Here is a 19,840-nt window from a genome sequence, read left to right as displayed (position 1 = left end):
AAATGTTTTAACAACTATGCGTTTTATGCATTTACGAATCTAACAGCTATTATATTCAAATGATTACCTTTGCTCTTAGCCTGGTATTGGAAATGTGTTGCCATGTCACAGTTCCGCTTGGAATTTCAAGTTTTTGTTGTTTAGACACATTTAACACTGGACTTCAAAGTATGAACTCTATTATAGTTACTGTCCTGTTTTATTTTGCAAAATTCCTAGCTTTGTCACTTATTTTTAATTTCTCTTTATTGATGTCAATATGGGATGTAATTTCCACTCTCCAAGTGGAATAGTTACTTCATTTTTGTCTTTGATAGTCTCTTACCTGTATTGATTTGTATGTATGACTTTCCTGTCTATGCTTGGTTAGTAACCATACATATATAAGCATATAAATACCTCAAAAGCATGCAACCAATGGTTACATGCTTTTGAGGTATTTCCCTTCATCTGTGTCAAATATGTGATTGTTTGTCAATGCTGCTTGAGCTGATATAGGCCCAAAGACTGAGCAGTGTTCAGAATCACACATCAGCTACCTATCAAAATAGGCTGTACATCACTTACCTGGTTAGCTTTAGTTAAGAAATAACGCAGGTAAGGTTTAGGATGAAGTCATAATGTGGGTTAAAATCGCACAACTGTATACGATTGATGTATTTTTCATTCGAGCACTTCAAGACATCAAATTTGCAAGAAAATCCCATTTACAATTTAACTTTTCCACTTAACTGGGACATAAACATACAATTCTGCCTTCCTGGAGGTTCTAAAGCCAATCCACTGCCTCTCCTCCTGTCCCACCGCTAGATCAATGGGGTCAGATAAGTATTGGTTTCTCTTAACACTTAGTTTTCTACAACTTTAACAGCATGGTGTCTCTCATTTAGATTTTTGATATAATTAATAACCCATTTATTCATAACGCCTGAGTAAAGGTCATCATTGTTTTTGAGCAATAAATCCTGCTTTGTGCAGTCTGGTTCACTGCCAACAGGAACAATGTTACGCTGTCAAAAAGCAAAGCTCTGTGAAGTTAAAGGTGATCAAAACAGCAACAAGAATTGTAGAAATGGTTCTGATTGTATTTTCTTAATAAGACTGATCGGTAAGTATGATATAATATATTGTCACCCGAACTGATGTATCAGGTAATTTAAATGATTTGGCATTGTCAACAGTGTATGACATAAAAAAAAAAGCAGTATTGATGCTGTTTTGAATTCATGTCTGGCAGATCACATTTTGCCTTTTTTTTTTCATCGGCTTTCCCTCTTAGAGTAAAACATATTCAGGTACTTAGAGTTCACTGAGGATTATGTCTGGCCAACCAATGAAGTTTTCATATAGGCTTTTTGAGAGGATTACACAGAAACATAACCACGTGTGGAGGAAAGAGGGACAATCAGAGGGCATGAGGAGTTTTCTAGAATGGAGAGCAAAGGGAAAACGTAAGTTACACAATATTGTAAAAAAGATAACCAAGATGATTGTTGGGGAAAAGAACTCTAATACTGTTTATGATTCCATCAATTGAAAAACCTGTTACAGATCACCGTTGCACCCTGTACAAACAGGGATTGCTTGTATATGACAGGAATGATCAGCTGACTGTAATAGCTGTTAAATAAAGATGTGTTCACGCACTATTAGAATTGCATTGTTTGCTCATGGCACAACTTAATGACATTTGGCAGTCCTGTTTCAAGGGAAAAAAAGAAATCTTAGCACGAAGGTCAGCAGCGACAATGTATGAAGTCTTTGCATGAGTGCCTACACTACATGTCTATGTATTAGTTTGTTTGTTTTCTTCTGTTTTGTTACACTCCTGCTCGGATTGAGAACATCCGGTGAATAACATGCATATAACCTGGATTCCAGATTATCTCAAATCAACCTGATAAAAACAGGGATTAATTGTTTCAATACAAAATCGAAATATGAGGTTGCAGGGTGGCGATGGGGGAGTCATCTCTCCTCTTGCAAGCAATGTGTTGCCAAATCAAAACCAGCCACATTAATCACACCCACTGGCCGGGTCAGACACAATTTCAACACCTTGTGCACGACCTCACACCCAGCCAGGCGCAAAAAACGGGGTGAAATGTCAGCCTGCTGCCTCAGATCAACCATTAGTGATCATGGCTGTCAGATGTGAAGCCGATTATATAACCACAGAGCATAAGATTGCATATACACACAAAGCAACACTCTTCTGGACCAGCCGCAGGACAATCAGTGGTAAAGCTAAACACAGCTGCTCTTCCAATCAATTCATCGAACTTGACAATTTGATGACGGTGTGACACACACGGACCAGAAGCAGAGATAAATATGCCTTTAGTGACCTCTAAAAAAACAACCGAACATCCAACATTTTACAATTTAGAAAATAACATGTTATCTGTTTGGAAGAAACTGAATTTTTACAGGATTAGTGTTTCACTGTAATCTGGATTAAAATGGTGCTGTGCGTCACTGCTCTTTAGAAATCACTGTTTTAATTCATTAAACCGCTCACTTTGACCAATAAAGCGAGGACAATATTGTCACCAGTTCAGACTATTCACACCCTGATGTGTGAAGAGGTGCACAAACTCAGCTTTATTGAAAAAAAAAAAGACAGAACAGCTTGTGCTGTGGTTTAAATGTTGCTAAGAAAGTTGTTGCTTATAATTTCACACTCATGACACTAGAGCACATGCGGAACGCAACATATTCATATCTATCTTTTCCCCCTACAATCCATAGGAGACGGTAAAGAGTGTAATCTGAGGATGTGGACAATGATCCAATGAGAACAATGGTTTATTTATAGGGAAAAATTCAATAAAAACACATGTTGGTCAAAGGTCAAGTCTGTTTGGGTAAGAATGGTACATCCAAGCAAAATTCTATGTCAACAGGAACAACATCAGTGGATATCAGCAGCAGCTGTGATGTTGATTAAATGAACACAATTCACACGTGAGGATGATGTTGCTTATAATCCATTCAGCAACACAAATCCATTTGTGCTATCAATCTTTGTTCTTATCTTTAAGTCAACATGCAACAAGAAATGAAGGGTGAATATTTCTCTCAATGGAGGCTGGGTTTTTCCATACATTGTTTGAATTTTTGCTCGTGGGTCCATCTGTCTCCAGTTAGATACAAGATCCATCCATCATTCTGAGATACAGAGGGGCTAATTTCCCTTTAAATATTGTGAGACGTCGCACAAGTCACTCTGCAACAGTAAAGAACCTGATGTCTTGCCTCACTTCAACTTTTCCGACAGTAGTTTAGTCTCTTTGGTGTTTTCCGATCTTCACATAGTGAATATTCAATATTAAAAGGCCTAATTTTTCCTCAGTCTAACCGCATTAGCGTTTTTGAAATAATGTTTTTTTTAGGTCGGCACTCACGCAGTACAAATTTGATTTTACAAAAGCCCAGACATTTTTTTCTTGAAATAAACAAAAGAATGTTCTATGAAAACAAAATGTTGAGGCAGTGAGTATCAAAAATTGTTAAAAAACGGCCAAATCATGTTTTATTGTTATTTATGCTCAACATAATTGCTTGTCTGTCCCTGCATTTAAAAAAAATGTTAATAGCACTTTGTTTTCAGTGACAAGCCAGAATTCAGCTTAATAATTGTCATTACCATGGTAACTGCATATGAGGACTCGCCCCTAATACAGATCAGCTGATGAGATGTTTCTCTAAGATCAGCTCTGTCCATTGAGCACTTTTTCGACATCTTTGTCACATGAATATTAACACATTTTGCAATGAAATCAGTCTGTTTCATCATATTTCTGTTTTCCTTCCCCCTTCCCTCTCTCATTATTTGCATATGTCCCAGTCACCTCCTAACATTTCCCATGTTCGTCTTCTTTTGATAGACCCCCCCCCCCAAAAAAAAAAACTAATTTCTTTACTACTGGTGGCACTTTCATCTTTTTTAAAGGACAAATCTGAATATGAGCAACGTGAACTCCTGCAGCCTTTACAGAGTGTCATTATTTAAATCAAACATGTTTCTGCCTGTCTGCTGCTGCAGGCTTCTTGTTGTTGTGACTCACTATTCAAGTTTATTAAAACATTCCATTTACAAGTTTTAATTCATCCCCCGATGATTTAATTGTGTAATTATTCAGGTCTAGTAGGGTCATTCATGGGGTTTTGCCGTGGGCATCTGGCTGCAGTGGCTTGGGATTTTGTTTGGCTGTCAGAAATTAATACTTTGGCAACTGCACAAGATTACATCGTGATCTTGAATCTCCTGAGCTTGGTTTCAAATCAGATCAGGGCAGAATCATCGGGAAAGCAACAGAAAATGCTGATCCTCCAACACAGCTAACCCTGACTCTCCTGACTCTGTCCCTTTACCAAAGCAAAAGGATACCGATTAGAAAACAGATAATTTACCCAGAAAAAGGTGGTGATTTCATTTCTTTTTAGTTTACCTGAGATCTTCGCGTGTGTGTGTGTGTGTGTGTGTGTGTGTGTGTGTGTGTGTGTGTGTGTGTGTGTGTGTGTGTGTGTGTGTGTGTGTGTGTGTGTGTGTGTGTGTGTGTGTGTGTGTGCGTGTGTGTGTGTGTGTGTGTGTGTGTGTGTGTATGTGTGTATGTGACGTAGAAAAGAAGCTGTCTCTTGGGTGGGCCACAAGCCATTCAGACTTTCATCATTAAGCCTTCCAGTTACAGTTTGTTCGCTGAGGGAAATAAATGTGATTATCAGAGCTGTTCTCTTACTCATGTGACGTAACATTTCATCTAAAAATAAATCAAAAAATGTTGAGCCCCTTTTTGGTTGGATTCCTGACATTCATTGCCTGGATTTACTCTGTCTGCGTCAAATAAAGGCTTGGGAGGGAAATGGCACAGGAAAATAGAGTCTACTGTATTTACTTTTCCTGTGAGATTTTAGGCCAAATGGATGCCATTGAACTGAAAATCAATGAAATACTGCAACTTTCAGCTCTCACAAGAAAATACATTCTGTAAATCTGTTTCTTTGTTTCTTATATGTCACAGAAAACTGGTGATATAGTACATTCCAGTACATATAGAACATAATGTGTTTGGAAATAAACTTGTCATTTAGCACAAAACAATCTTAGATCTCCTTAGAGAGATGAGATGGAAGTTGAACCAAAAGAGCAGTTTTAAAAAGTTTTAGGTTTTGATTCGCTTTGAAACGTGGTATAGAAGTAAATTGTACTTCTAAGAGGTTGTATTTGCGTTGTATTCAGTATTCTAGGTATGAGCGTTTGGGCAGAATGTTTTAAACTATGTTGTGATTGTAGCTCTGTTTAGTTGCTCTATGTTAGCAAATATTGAATTTGTCTGATTAAATGTCCCATAAATTGAAAACTCTGACCTCAATGAGAATATTTGAATGATTCACTCCAATTTGATTGAATATTTCAGATAAATGTTTGTGATAGGGAATCCAAGAAATAATCTAAAAACTCGGGGCGTGATAATATGCATCGCTAAAAAGGACTTTGGATCAAGTGCCTCATTCAAACTCAGGGACTCGAGATCCTGGTATCTTAGCTTGAAGAAACTGACGAGTTTATGTTAAAAGAGATAAAGATAAAGACAATCGATCTTTTATTTTCTGAAAAAAATGAAAAAGGCCCCACTGTGAAATGCTACATTTCAACAGTTATCACCAAACCTGTGAGTTTGCCTTTCCATTATGGAGACCGTTTCACATGTGTTGAAATTATCTTTCTGAATGAATAGTGTAATGTTGTAATGCTATGTTTGTGTAATGAAATCAGTTCAAGTCCCTTGGTTGTTCACTCTGTGGGGATAAAACGACATCTACTGGCCGAGCACATATACAAGCAAAGAGCACGGATTCTCCATAAACACTTAAAACATACATGTGAGTAAAATAATGAATAAGTTGTTTGTTTGTTTTTAATTGTACTGTCACCTGGATCATAATTATTGGGTCAATCGTGAAACTAAAGTTTTAAATAAGATGTTAAAACGGTTTGTGCTCCGTAATTCTGATTTCCCTTTTCAATCCAGTGGATGTCAGTCCTGTACTGTATATTATTATTCAGCATTATTATTAAGTTAGTTATTATCATTAACAATTTGTTTCGATAAAAATAAAATAAAATTGGAGCCTATGACAATAATTGGCACTCAATGAGTGGGATCATTTAAAATAAAATGTCCAATCTTAAATATTTTGAAAGTGACACCCAGATGCTTAAATACGAGTAACAATAAATGTAATTTAGAGCTTTAACTGGATTCTGTTTAACTTATAAAATAAATTCATTTTTTTAGGCAATTTGATTGAGGAATTGGTGACGCCTCTCTCCGCCCGTAGATGGCGCCATCAAACAAGCTTTTAAAGTCAGTTTTCTCATTGGCTTCAGAAGGAGTGACGGAAAGGATTGGATTTTTTCTGGGGGCATTTATGTCATTCACTTCAATCAAACTCAATCGATTTCTCTTCTTCCCGACGGTGACCTCTGTGACTTTCCTTTTAATCTATCATTGGCTACACAATATGCTGCAGAGAGTTGAAGTTAACAACACTTTTAATGATTTTTTTTTTATTATTATTATGGGAAAACTATTCCCTAAAACGTGCATATTTTTCTTTATGTAGAGACCGTTTCTTCTATTATTTTTTATATTTATTTCTATTTTTGTTTTGTGTCTGTCTCCCTCTCCGTCTCTTTCTGTCTTCTAAAGAGTGCTGATGCATTTTTTTCCTTATTCAGTCACACTGGCATCAGTCAAGCTGTAAGTCCATTCTGCACTTTGCAGCTTCGAGATTTGACTCACCCCATCATCCCCGACAATATTTCCATCTAGAAACAATATGCAATATTAAAATTAAAATAAACTGTTTTCCTATGGGGTTGTGGTAGTTGTTAAGCAATTCCTTTGGAGATTTCATTTTGATTTAATCCGCTCTCACTTCCCTAGACCTCCTCTGCGGAGCTGTCCACTCCGCGGTGGTGCTGAAACGTTTCGGATTTTACGCTTCAAAATCATAACTACACTTGTGATTATTTAATTATTGTTTATTTTATATGTTTTGCGTTTATCATTTTTTTTAGATCCCACGGCATTTCCAACTTTCTGGACTTCAATACAGTTGTGCGACCTTCGGGGAGGAACTCTCCGTGTACTATCAGAGTCCGAACGATGGCTAGAGGCATCGGGCCAGCCCGGAGCGGCCCACGCGAGAAGTGTGTGTGTGTGTGTGTGTGTGTGTGTGTGTGTGTGTGTGTGTGTGTGTGTGTGTGTGTGTGTGTGTGTTTAATTAGCATTAAAGAACTGCTGAAGAGGAGCAGGACTGTGCGTCACAGCCTTCGGCGAAGATGGGGGAGGAGGTGGGGGTGGGGGGGACCTAGGGGAGTCAACAAGCTGCAGCGTGTGTTCTTTCCGCGGCCGACAAAAAGCAGACAGGCTGATGCGAAACGATGACTTGAGCTCACGGCCGTTACAGGTGACCGGAGACGAACCGGCTGCGTCCGGGAGAGCCGCGGCGGATGGACCCGAAGCAGCCCGGATGTCCGACAGTTGTGCGGGCCGGGCTGACTTTTCGTGCGCGGGACCTGCGCGTCACCTGGATGACGAGAGACGACTCCGCGACAGCGGAAACGAGGCGCGACAGGGGATAAAAACCGGCCGGTGTCGCGACAGCGGAAAAGCGCAGAGGGGAGGAGGTAAAGTTGTCAGGCGAAACTAAATAAAAAAAAGAACTGGGATCAGATGAGCGTGCGTTAATTCTTTAAAAAAAATAATCAATTTTGCGGCGGGGTGGGAGGACTTTTTTTCGAAACAAGAATCGAGGCAGGAGACGGGAATCATGGAGCCGGACGGAACCCCGGGACAGACCGGCAATTTGGCGCAAACAGCCGCGTCTAAACTGTCCCAAATGGGGGAAAGAACTAAACAACTAGGCAATGTAATCCAAGATCCGGTTCGGCAGAACAGGATTATCCTGGTGATAGTGTGTATAGTGCTTTTACTAGACAATATGCTTTACATGGTCATCGTGCCAATCATCCCCGACTACCTTGAAGGACTACAGAAAGCGGCGGACGACGCGCAGCGCGCCGCGCCTCACGCCAACACCACCAACGGCACCGTCCACAAAACGGCCAAGTCCAACTTCGACGTGCAGATAGGCGTGCTGTTCGCCTCTAAGGCCATCCTGCAGCTGCTAGTCAACCCGCTTAGCGGCACCTTCATAGACAGGGTGGGCTACGACATCCCGCTCTTCATCGGACTCAACGTCATGTTCCTCTCGACGATCATTTTCGCCTTCGCCGAGAATTACGCGACGCTCTTCCTGGCGCGCAGCATGCAGGGTCTGGGCTCCGCGTTCGCGGACACTTCGGGGATCGCCCTGATCGCCGACAGGTACACGGAGGAGGCCGAGAGGAGCAAGGCGCTGGGCATCGCCCTCGCCTTCATCTCGTTCGGGAGCCTTGTGGCGCCCCCGTTCGGGGGGGTCCTCTACGAGTTCGCGGGCAAACGCGTGCCTTTCCTGATCCTGGCGTGCGTCTGCCTCGCCGACGGCATCATGTGCCTCCTCGTGCTGAAGCCGTTCTCCAACCGCGAGCGGGAGAACATGCCCGTGGGCACCCCCATCCACAGGCTGATGATAGACCCATACATCGCCGTGGTGGCCGGTGCTCTGACCATCTGCAACATCCCGCTGGCCTTCCTCGAACCAACCATCGCCAAATGGATGGAGGAAACCATGCACGCCAACCAGTGGGAGATCGGCATGACGTGGTTCCCCGCCTTCTTCCCGCACGTCCTCGGCGTGTTCCTCACCGTCAAGCTGGCGGCCAAGTACCCGCACCTGCAGTGGTTCTACGGGGCCATAGGCATGGTGTTCATCGGCGCCAGCTCCTGCACCGTGCCGGCCTGCAAGAACTTCGGCCAGCTCATGATCCCTCTGTGCGGAATCTGCTTCGGCATCGCCTTCGTGGATACGGCGCTCCTGCCGACTCTCGCCTTCCTGGTGGACGTGCGCCACGTGTCCGTGTACGGCAGCGTGTACGCCATCGCGGACATCTCCTACTGCGTGGCCTATGCCCTGGGGCCCGTAGTGGCGGGGCAGATCGTCCACGACCTGGGCTTCGTGCAGCTCAACCTGGGCATGGGCCTGGCCAACGTGCTTTACGCGCCGGCGCTGCTGCTGCTGAAGAACGTGGCGCAGATGAGACCGTCGTTCTCGGAGCGGAACATGCTCCTGGAGGACGGGCCCACGGGACTCTACGACACCATCAAGATGGAGCAGCGGGAGAAGAAGAGGAAGGGGCTGTGCGCGACGATCGACGAGAACGGCACGGAGACGTTTGCGCAGCGCTCACCCTCGGAAGAGGAGTCCTCGGGAGGGGAATACGCATAAGAAACTTAAAACTGTGTTCAAACAAACACACAAAAAAAGAAAACCTGTCAAAGTGCCCACGTAGAGTTGTGTGCTTCCTGTCCGACCTGATCGATTGCATAACATGATCAGAATGGCGTAATATCATCAATTATTTGCTGCTTCCGGTTCCTCCGGGTATTATCAAATCAAGTAACTCTTAAGTTTAAAAAAAAATCTTTACGCGATAGCATTGTGAAGGAATTTGTTCAGAGAGACGCGGCCAATTTTGTCAGCATCATCGATCAGCTGTGTGGGTAATAAATCACATCGTATTCAGGGATCGTGTAAATGCATTTTAACAAAACAGGTAATTAAAAAGTACTCGTCTTTTAATGTAAACTGTATTCATTTTGCCAGGGTTGCGCTGCTAGATTCAATATGTAATACTGTGTGTCACAGAACAGATATAGAAAGATGAAGAAAAAATATATATCTATATATGTGGAAAAGGTTTGAATTAGCGTTCTAATATCGCATTTTTAAATTTATTTTCGATCATGTCATTCTGGAATGGAATGCCTCGATGTATGAACTACAGCTGTACAGATGTGTATATTCAATGTACATAATTAAATCATTATTATGTGACGTTCTCTGTTATTTCTTTGCACGTGGAATTCAATCGTCCAAGCGGCATGGACGCACAATGAATAATTCCATGATGAATAATAATTACCACCGGATGAACATTAACACCAATCGGATTATTCATATTTGAATAATAAAAGTAACGAGGGCCTGCAACATTTTGCGCCCCCCCCATCAAGTGAAACAAGCGAAAGTAAATCAAGTCCATGTCATTTAAATGTAATGTTTCACCCCCCAAAAAGGAGCATGCAGTGGTGAGAATTTCTTTTTTTTTTTTTTTGGCTCTTTGTAAAAGTTTGCACAATTTTTTAAAGGTCTAGAAGTAAATCAATTACACAACTTTGATGCAAAGGGACGGGAGTCTGAGAAGGGGCGGGGGAGACACTGAAATTCCAAACAAGAGGTTCCTTGTAGAAGATTCTCCATTTGTCCCGAAATGTCTGTGGCAGACGTCTAAATAAGGCGGCGTGAACGAGTAAAGGGCCGAATAAAGTTGTCGGCGAATAGCAGGACTTCTGGGAGGAGCCTGGCAGCCGGGAGGGTCTGGTACCCTCTCAGCATCTCTCCTGAGCCTGCGACGGACCCGGGCTCTTGTCAAGCTGGGAGTTGAAAGATGTTCAAAATGATCCAAGCAGTAACGGCCAAAAAGACTTCCTCTCCAAACGGACTTCAGAAGGGAAGGACCAAGCTTGAAAAACTTTTTGGCTAAGCCTCCAACGCTAGAGCGATTGTATTTTGCTTACCGGTGAGTACACCTGATTTTTTTTTAAATTCCAATTATCTAATGAATTGTGTGGCATCGACTCACTTCAGTGAGTGTATTGCCTTAAGTTATTTTTGGGGAACTGAAGTGCAAATAAGAAAATATCTTCAGGTGCATATTTTCTTTTTCTAATCCAAATTCTGCTGAGTTATTTCTTACAGTACAGGTTCACAGTGGCGAAGCCTTGAAATGTTGATCAGCTCAAAGTGTTATGTTGGAGCAAATTACCCAATGAGACAAATAAAACTAAATGTTTGTGTGTGTTTCTGTTTGTGTGTGTGCGTGTGTGACTGTACGTGCATGTGTGTCTCCAGGGGGGTTCAACCTGCTCCTTCCCCACCACCAACATGTCACTTCATCAAAAGCCCTCCAAAGATCTTGGGGATGGAGAAGTAATCATCTTTTAACTGCTTTATTTCTAAGCCACTGCATCGGAATGTCCACTAGATCTGTACCTCAAACAACTTCAGACAGCAAAATATTGCATGAATTTTTAAAGTATAGAGAAATTGATCGTGTTGAAGACTGACTTTATTTGAGATAAAGTAAGGAAAGTTACACTCTTATCTATTTTGTGAAAATATCATGTATCATTTACACCTAAGCCAAATTTTAATTACAGGTAGTTAATACATTATTAAAGCTACTGCAATATGGAACTTCAAGCATCCTAGGATTTTTGCCTGCGAATGTTTTACATGCATTGACCTGTAATTGAAGACTAAGTTTTGGAAGAGATATCGATGAACACTGGAATTTTAATTTTAACACCACATTCTGTTCTAGAACCTGCCCAAGCTCCCTCTCCCCGAACTGAAAAGCACTTTGGACATGTATCTGAGGTGTATGAAACACCTGCTCACCGAGGAGCAGTTCAATAAAACCCAAACTATAGTAGAACAGTTTGGTGCTGCTGGAGGACTGGGGGAGTTATTACAAAGCCAGCTTGGCGAAAGGAGGGAAGACAAGGCGAATTGGGTAAATTCGTATTTCATTTTTCTGACCAACTATGTGGTTTTCATTCGAGAACAAAAATATCATGATTTGTCAAAGACATTTTCCAGATTTATTTGTGTGTTTTTGATTCCTCTGTTGTGTGTGTGTGTGTGTGTGTGTGTGTGTGTGTGTGTGTGTGTGTGTGTTAAAATGAGTCTCATCAGTTCTAATAAGCACAAAATAAAAATAAATGCATATATTATCATAATTTATGGATTTAATATTATTATCATTATTATTATTATTATTATTATTTGCTTTTTATTGATTTATTTATCTATTAGTTGTCGTACTTGAACTAAATAACTTCCCAATGTGTTGAAAATCTCTGACAAATCAAGCATTTTTCAGATGTTGAACATTTGTTCAATTCACCTTTAAAGATTACAAGGGATTGTGCTTTCATTCAGTGCACCCTTTCATTCCCTGCAGGTGTATGACTACTGGTTAAATGATATGTACCTCAACAACAGACTGGCTCTGCCTGTCAATTCCAGTCCCACGATGGTGTTCCCAAAGCAGAACTTCAGAGCTCCCATCGATTCTTTGAGGTACGAGACACACTCAACCCTCATCACGGGACTGGAACAATAAGAGCGCATCAATGATATTATTGTGTGCAGATTTTGCTTTGGCTTTGAATAGAATAGAATAGAATAGAATAGAATAGAATAGAATAGAATAGAATAGAATAGAATGTGTCTCAGATTGGCCCACGATTTTAAGTATATATATATACATATATATATACTAAAGCTTTTCAAGTATATATACAGTATACTGAATATCATGCAAGATAATTTGTGTGTGTGTGTGTGTTTATGTGTGTGCATGTTTGTGGTGAGTGAAGGGAAAGAGAGAGGTAATATTTAACCAATGGGAGATGACAGTCAAGCATGCTGTATAAATGAGTTTGAAAGTGGCTTTGATTGATTATAGTAAATTGAACATTCCCTGCAACATAATGACGGATAGGGTCATTAGGGCAGGTGGCTGCAGGCCAGTATGATAGACACTGAAGGCTCCTGTTTGGTAACCATGGTATTGATCACAGGCCAGCTCCTTGACTAGATAAAGTATTCACATTGTTAGATTTTGCATAGCTACACAGTAGATAAAAATCATCATCCCATACATGAGAGAAAACACTTGAGAAAGAACAATTAGTGAAAAACTGAGAAGTATATAACAGATGATGGTATTTCTTTCTCCCAGGTTTGCTGCACACCTCATATCTGGAGTTCTGGAGTACAAGACTCTTCTTGATGCGTAAGTCAGTGTGTAAGAGTTCAAGCAAAGTAATATGTGTTCCGTTAACAAGGAAATATTTCCACATGTTTAACTTGAGAAAGGCTCACAAAGTGATGTCCCCTGAGCACCAAATGTTGTTTCTGAGAAATCAAAATGCAATGTGTTCTCAGCTACAACCCTTTTTATGCAAATAAACAATGTTTTTTCCTTTGAATGGTCTTCCAAACAAATTAAAAAAAAACTTATTTCAGGGAAAAAAAAATCAAATTACCTTCTTTGCAGAGATAACCGAGGACCAAAAAAGTTTCATCTGCTTGCAGACATGCTTTGCCTGTGGACTATGCCCGGGGTCAGCTTGCTGGAACTCCCCTCTGCATGGAGCAGTACTATCGCCTCTTCACCTCCTACCGGCTCCCAGGGCCTGAGCGAGACACACTGGTGGCCCAGGAGAGTTGTGTGATGCCAGAACCAGAACATATTATTGTGGCATGTAAAAATCAGGTAAGACAGTACGAAAATCTAATTCATGATCGTCGTTATTTGTTTGACAAAAAGGTTACAACTTATTATTAGATTCGATTCTGACCTTTTAAGATGCTTTCGTCTTTGGCAAACGGAAGCAGCCTTCGGGACATGTAAGAAAAGGAAATACACTTGTCTCTAGTCATAATGTGATGACGCATCAACATTTTTCTTTACGATTCTCAAGTGATCCACAGATATCACTTGAGGTATCCACAGATTGGCACACATATAACAAAGCAAAATATATTAGATATTTTAAAAAGACAGTTAATAAAATAAGAGCAGCTACTGAGCCCAAATGCCAACACATCCATCTCTGTGACAACCTGGACCATTTCATCTGCTGATGAAGGCTGCATGACACAGAAAACACTGTTCACAATGATAGTTTCAGTGAGTGGGAGACCACACACTGTGTCTCTGTCAAATCAAAACAAAGATCGTACCTTGAATATTCTTGAATAAAGAATGGCTCTGCAGGCAGTATGTGAATGTAATTGCTGACTAATTAGCAGCCACAGCTCACTGACAACTGCTCTCTGTTAAGGTAATTAGAAGGAGGATGCGTGACATATGTAGTCTGGCATTGCCGAACCTCGGCTGGTTCGCCTGGTTGACATTTACTCAACAGCCAATAATTTTTCACCATCATTTATGTTGCACTTTCACGGGATATTGAAAGTGGGTAAACTTATGCTATTGCTAGATTGTTATGTACACTCACAATAATCTTTTCATATAGGATAAGATAATGCAACTATTGCTTATCCCAACTTCTAAGAGAACAGTGATTTAAGGTTTTTCTAACATTTTCCTAATACATTTATCAATCTCAGGATTAACAAACAGTGCATCCAGGATAAGTGTAATGATTTTGTATATTATTTTATCATACATGTAAGATAACTGGTATTGACAATGAATAATATGAGGTCATATCGAAGCAGCTGATTATATTGCTGTTTATATTACTGATAATCGCTTAATCACCAAGTAAATGTCAAGGAAACCATGACATAGCAATAAATATGGCATGTTTCAAGACAGAGCAGTTTAAACATAATCTTTTCAGTGGAAAAGAAATTTGTAGCAGCATTAACAATTAAGTCTGATTCAAGGGCTGTCCTCGTTAAGCGCAGTTGCTGCGGTGCGCTTATACAATTTCATGCAGTAAATGTAATTGTTGAATTCTTATCTTACTGCCCAAATTAATTTTCTCTCCATTTAACACATAAGAAATTTGTTGGAGATGCCAATACCCAGAGAAGGTGAATGAATAAGTTGTTTGGCCGGATGGTTTTTTGCATTGGAAGAAAGACAACACATTTTTCACTGTCAGGCTTACTATTTGAGTAACTTTTCGGCTTTTCATCAGCAACTTTTAATGAAGTACTGACTTACCTGAGCTATGTCGCCATTTTTAAAGGATAACTCTTTAAACAAGGATAACTCTTTAAATATATGGGTCAAACGTATGTATATATCTTATATTATATCATACAGTTTGTATTTTGGGCATTACAATCACCTTACAAATCCATTCCGAGATTGGCATTAATGACGGGTACACATCCAGTGTGGACGGTAATCTGAGCGAAATCTCTAAAAAATGTATTCCAAACTCACCATTCCTGTTAAACCTCTACACACAGTAGGTTATTGATCATGATTTTTAGTATGAAAGGAAAGATAGTTTGAAAATAAAAATCTCTAACTATCGAATAAAGGCTGTTATGGTGGGAAGCAAAATACTGCCTCACCCACAACCATAGACCAACTGCCCAGACATCTTGGTGCCCATGTGATGAGAAAAAATATTCTCCACTTCCATGGTGGTTCTATAGCCAGCAGCATTAATTCCAAGACACCATGGAGCTCTGACACAAAGAATAAAAGCACTAAAATAGCTTATACCCATTTAAACCTGTGTCCAGTTCTTTGTGCTAGATGTGGTGATTAATTTCCGCCGACTGAATGAAAGGGACCTGCTGACACAGCTTGAGAAAATCATCAAAATGGCAGATAGTGACGAAGAGACTCTCCCAGCTATCGGACTTCTCACCTCTGATGGACGGACAGAGTGGGCGGAATCTCGCAGTGCGCTCATGAGAGGTCCTTTTTTTTAATTAAAAAAAATGTCTGAAGTTAGGTTTTTGCCAAAGTGATGTGTCTATCTGGTCCGCTAAATGAAACGTGTTGTTCTAGAGTCAACCAACAGGGACTCTCTGGACATGATTGAGCGCTGTCTTTGCTTGGTGTGTCTGGATGAGGCAAGTGGGGCAGAGCTGTGTGACAGCACACGTGCCATGTTGATGCTGCATGGAGGAGGACTGGCCAAGAATGGGGGCAACCGTTGGTATGACAAACCCATGCAGGTTAGTCTTTTGACAGTGTGCGAGGCTGCATAATTGGGAACCTCTGGTTGAAGAATAGTTCATGAGACAGGGCTTATATACGGCTAATGCTTTTAATTTTTATTCTGAAACGTGTTCATATTCATCACTGCAGTAGCTAAAATGCACTTTCAACTAATCCTCTGCCAAATCCGGAAAGCCTCTTGAAAAATTCTGAGGAGAAATCCCACCGAAGACACATCGTCAGATCGGCAATGTCATTAGGATTGTTTCTGATGTATATGGTATGTTTTGATAAAGAATTCAGATGACTCGAGTGAATTGTAATATATGATAATCAGAAACCGAATTATTCTTTTCCCAAAGGTTATAACATGGTAGAAATGTATTCAATTTGGCAGAACATGTAGCAACAGCGAGTAGAGAAATTAAATTTTAAGAATTAGATACAACTCTGGATTTTTTTCTCACTGACTGAAAACATCATTACCGTGTCAGTTTGTTGTAGGAGCTGATGGCTGCTGTGGAGTTGTGTGTGAGCACTCGCCATTTGAAGGGATCGTTCTCGTACAGTGTACCGAATATCTACTCAAATACATGTAAGCACACGATGCATGGATATTGAAATATGTGTTTAAATTCTCTGACATATATGTAAAAGTCCAAAAATAGTGCATACTTGCCATTATTATGGGGGGTTCCAAGTTGTTATGTTCCTGTCGTTGCAATTTTCTTTACATCCTGTGTCAGATTCATAATCAGATTCAATTTGAAATAGATGTTTTTAATTTTTATTTCTTGTATTAAACTTTAAAGGATATATAGGGAAAAATAATTTGCAGGGTTATTTTTTTTCTAATTGCATGTGGAGAATTGAGAATATAAACTGATGTACAATGAGTGCTCTTATTTTAAGAACCAAAGTAAAACTTCATCCAGATATCTATATATTTGTGTGACATCAGGACAGGCAGTCCATCCAAGCTGGTCAGAGCTGCCAGTGTAAGCGAGCTGCCTGCTCCGAGACGGCTTCGCTGGAAGTGTACATCAGAGATTCACAAGCACCTTGCCTCATCCGCTGACAAACTCCAGAGGTCTGGGATTACTGCGGTCTGTATAGAATGAGGTCAATTGAAATGCACAAACATTTTAGACACCAACAAAATGTGTCCTAATTTACCCAGGCTGGTGAAAAATCTGGACATGAATGTCCAAACATTCTGCGATTATGGAAAAGAGTTCATCAAGAAACAGAAAATGAGTCCAGATGCCTATATCCAAGTTGCTCTTCAGCTAGCCTACTACAGGTTAAGAAAGGCTCCTAATGAAATGATTGATAAGTTATTGGTTCCAGGCAAACAATATGACATTTCCTGTGTAAATGCTAGATGCCACGGCAGTTTGGTGTCTACCTATGAGAGTGCCTCTATACGGCGGTTTAAGGAGGGAAGAGTGGACAACATTCGTTCAGCCACACCAGAGGCCCTGGCCTTTGCTAAAGCAATGACCGATGGGACACTGAGCACAAGCGTAAGATGTTTGAGTATGGATGTCATGGTGAATGAGTGCTACCGCAATATAATGATGTAAGACTATCAGTTTTCTTTGCTCTAAATGTGTTATATTTGTGGTTACTTGCTCTGACTTTGGATATTTTTCTCCCCCAGGATGCAGAAAAGATGGAGAAGTTAAAAAGTGCCATAACAGCACAGACAAAGTACACTATCCTGGTAAGCTATTTATAACCCTCTCCGAATTGTTACAATGTCAGATTTTCTCGATAAAGTAAACCTTTGTAACATATTTGTGAATTTTCCTTTTGAGGCTATTACAGGGATGGCTATTGACAATCATTTACTAGGATTACGTGAAATTGCAAATGAACTTGAGATAGAGAAGCCGGAGATATTCAAAGATGAAGCCTACCTCATCAGCAATCAATTCATTCTCTCAACAAGTCAGGTATAGTTTCATTTTATCTATTCCGTATTCATTTGCATTCTATCTGAGTCAGAAATGTGTTAAGTAATAACTTGAATAATGTGATACAATTCTACTTCATTAAAAAAAATAAAAAATTAAGTAACATGTGAAAGCAGCAATGTCATTTGCCTGACTGCAAATTGTGATATAATAATACACGTAACTGCACTATTTATTACAATGTTTTCAACAACAGTGTCAGTCAAATTTAAAATATTTGACAAGTTTAATTGCTGAAACGTATTATGTATAGGGATGCAGGCACCCTTTTTTGGTGGACTATGATATAATGCTCCATAACTTAGAATTCTTCAAACCAATTACCTTTTTCGTAAACAGTACATAATTTCAATTTCAAAATAACCATGGCAATATTCAAATATGTATTACAAAATGCATGAAAATATATCACATTGATTCAAACAGCTTGCACATTAGATAATTACCAAATGTATCATTGCAGCAGTTTTTGAGCTGCTGTGTTTCATCAAATCAAACTTGGTCGACACTGAGAAAAAAAGAACTTCCATTTTTTGCAATTTGTTGCCTTTTAACTTTAAACTGAACAGTGCTATTTGATCATAGTCATGAAACTCTTCTCTCAGGTCCCTACTACCGTGGAGATGTTCTGCTGCTATGGACCAGTGATACCAAATGGATACGGTGCATGCTACAACCCTCAGTCTGACCACATTATCTTCTGTGTGTCAAGTTTCTGGGAGTGCCCACAGACAAGTTCAACAAAATTTGTCAAATTTCTAGAACAGGGACTCCTTGACATGAAGGATTTGTGCTCTAAATACAACTCAATTGACAATCTGCCAAAAAGAAGGAATGACCAGAGGATGGAGATGTGCACACAAACAGATACAAACTGGCAGAGCAAGACACAGCACAGAGTGACTGAGCAGACAAAGAATCGGCAAACATTACCGCAGGTACTGGTGAAGATGCCGGACCAGACTCACGTGGAAGCTGAAACTCAGACGTCATCACAGGCAGAATCACAAGCGCTGAAGAATGGAGAAAAATCATAGGAAACACTAGAGGCCACAGTAGTGGTGTGATTTGAAACCTGTGCTTTTTGTGAAACAATATATTTGTCTTTTACCATTCATAAACTAAAGTTTTGGATGTCATCATGTTGAAAAAATTTGTTTTGGTATATCCTGTATTGTACTGTATTGTCTGAGAATTATAGCAAAGATAATCAAAGCATTAGTCCGAAAAGTTGCCAACAGCAAATATACTGTACTTCAAGAAGAAATTCAGCTACAATCGTTGATTTGCACTAAACTAACATGAGGTAGAAGTATATCTATTGTCGGTGGTAAATAAATAAATCTTGAAATGGAAAATGATAAAGGTACACAATGACATTCATCCACGTCTTTGGCTGTCAGATTATGACAGTGGTCTTTGATTCATTATGGATTGTTTCACTGTGTTTCAAACTGCATGCTGCTATCTTATGATGTTTTCAAGATACATTGTGAAGTTAGAATTGTCTATGCAAAAATAATCTATGTTCTACTCATAAGTATTAGTAACAGCGGTCAATGTTTTACTGTGGACAGTTAACATTTTCTTTATATACAAAGTTTGTATATATCTGAATCAATTGTGAAATATTCATAATAATGACAGTTCCAAAATTCTAGGATAGCAGCTGAAAAGAAATGAAACTGTATACACTCACATCTGTTTTGAAGAATGTTGATCATGATTTAAGATGTGTATTTGTATATCTATGGGCAAAATATTAGAGTTAAGTGTTTTATTTTTCTATTATATGGCAATGTATGTGTAAATGAGTATTTTAAAAGTAGGTGCTGTATATGGGACCATCACAGTGTTGCAGTAGTTAGCTTTCCAGCCTTTGAACAAGAAGAATGCATGTTCTCAGTATGCCAGCACGGTCTGTTTTCTTCAACACCCCCAATCAACCAAAAACATGCAG

At 39.9% G+C, this 19,840-nt stretch overlaps 2 protein-coding genes across 2 annotated transcripts; both read left to right on the top strand.

The window, feature by feature from the left end:
- The first annotated feature begins 7,379 nt into the window (after nt 1-7,379).
- Nucleotides 7,380-9,958, top strand: slc18a3a (solute carrier family 18 member 3a). The gene has a single exon (XM_086161981.1). The coding sequence runs from the start codon at nt 7,843-7,845 to the stop codon at nt 9,397-9,399; it is 1,557 nt and encodes a 518-aa protein (XP_086018107.1). The 5' UTR covers nt 7,380-7,842; the 3' UTR covers nt 9,400-9,958.
- A 624-nt stretch (nt 9,959-10,582) lies between these two features.
- Nucleotides 10,583-19,238, top strand: chata (choline O-acetyltransferase a). The gene is made up of 15 exons (XM_086161968.1): nt 10,583-10,753; nt 11,086-11,163; nt 11,558-11,749; nt 12,200-12,318; nt 12,983-13,036; nt 13,339-13,519; nt 15,478-15,655; nt 15,749-15,918; nt 16,396-16,496; nt 16,863-16,991; nt 17,082-17,204; nt 17,286-17,427; nt 17,565-17,627; nt 17,722-17,859; nt 18,486-19,238. The coding sequence occupies exons 2-15, from the start codon at nt 11,119-11,121 to the stop codon at nt 18,915-18,917; spliced, it is 2,067 nt and encodes a 688-aa protein (XP_086018094.1). The 5' UTR covers nt 10,583-10,753; nt 11,086-11,118; the 3' UTR covers nt 18,918-19,238.
- Nucleotides 19,239-19,840: the final 602 nt, after the last annotated feature.

The sequence above is a fragment of the Fistularia commersonii genome, chromosome 2 (genome assembly GCF_037954325.1).
Source record: "Fistularia commersonii isolate RoL2024-O1a breed Wild chromosome 2, RoL_Fcom_v1.0, whole genome shotgun sequence".
Taxonomy (NCBI): domain Eukaryota; kingdom Metazoa; phylum Chordata; class Actinopteri; order Syngnathiformes; family Fistulariidae; genus Fistularia; species Fistularia commersonii.
Note: the sequence above shows the minus strand (reverse complement) of the source record. Positions and strands in the feature narration are given on the sequence as shown.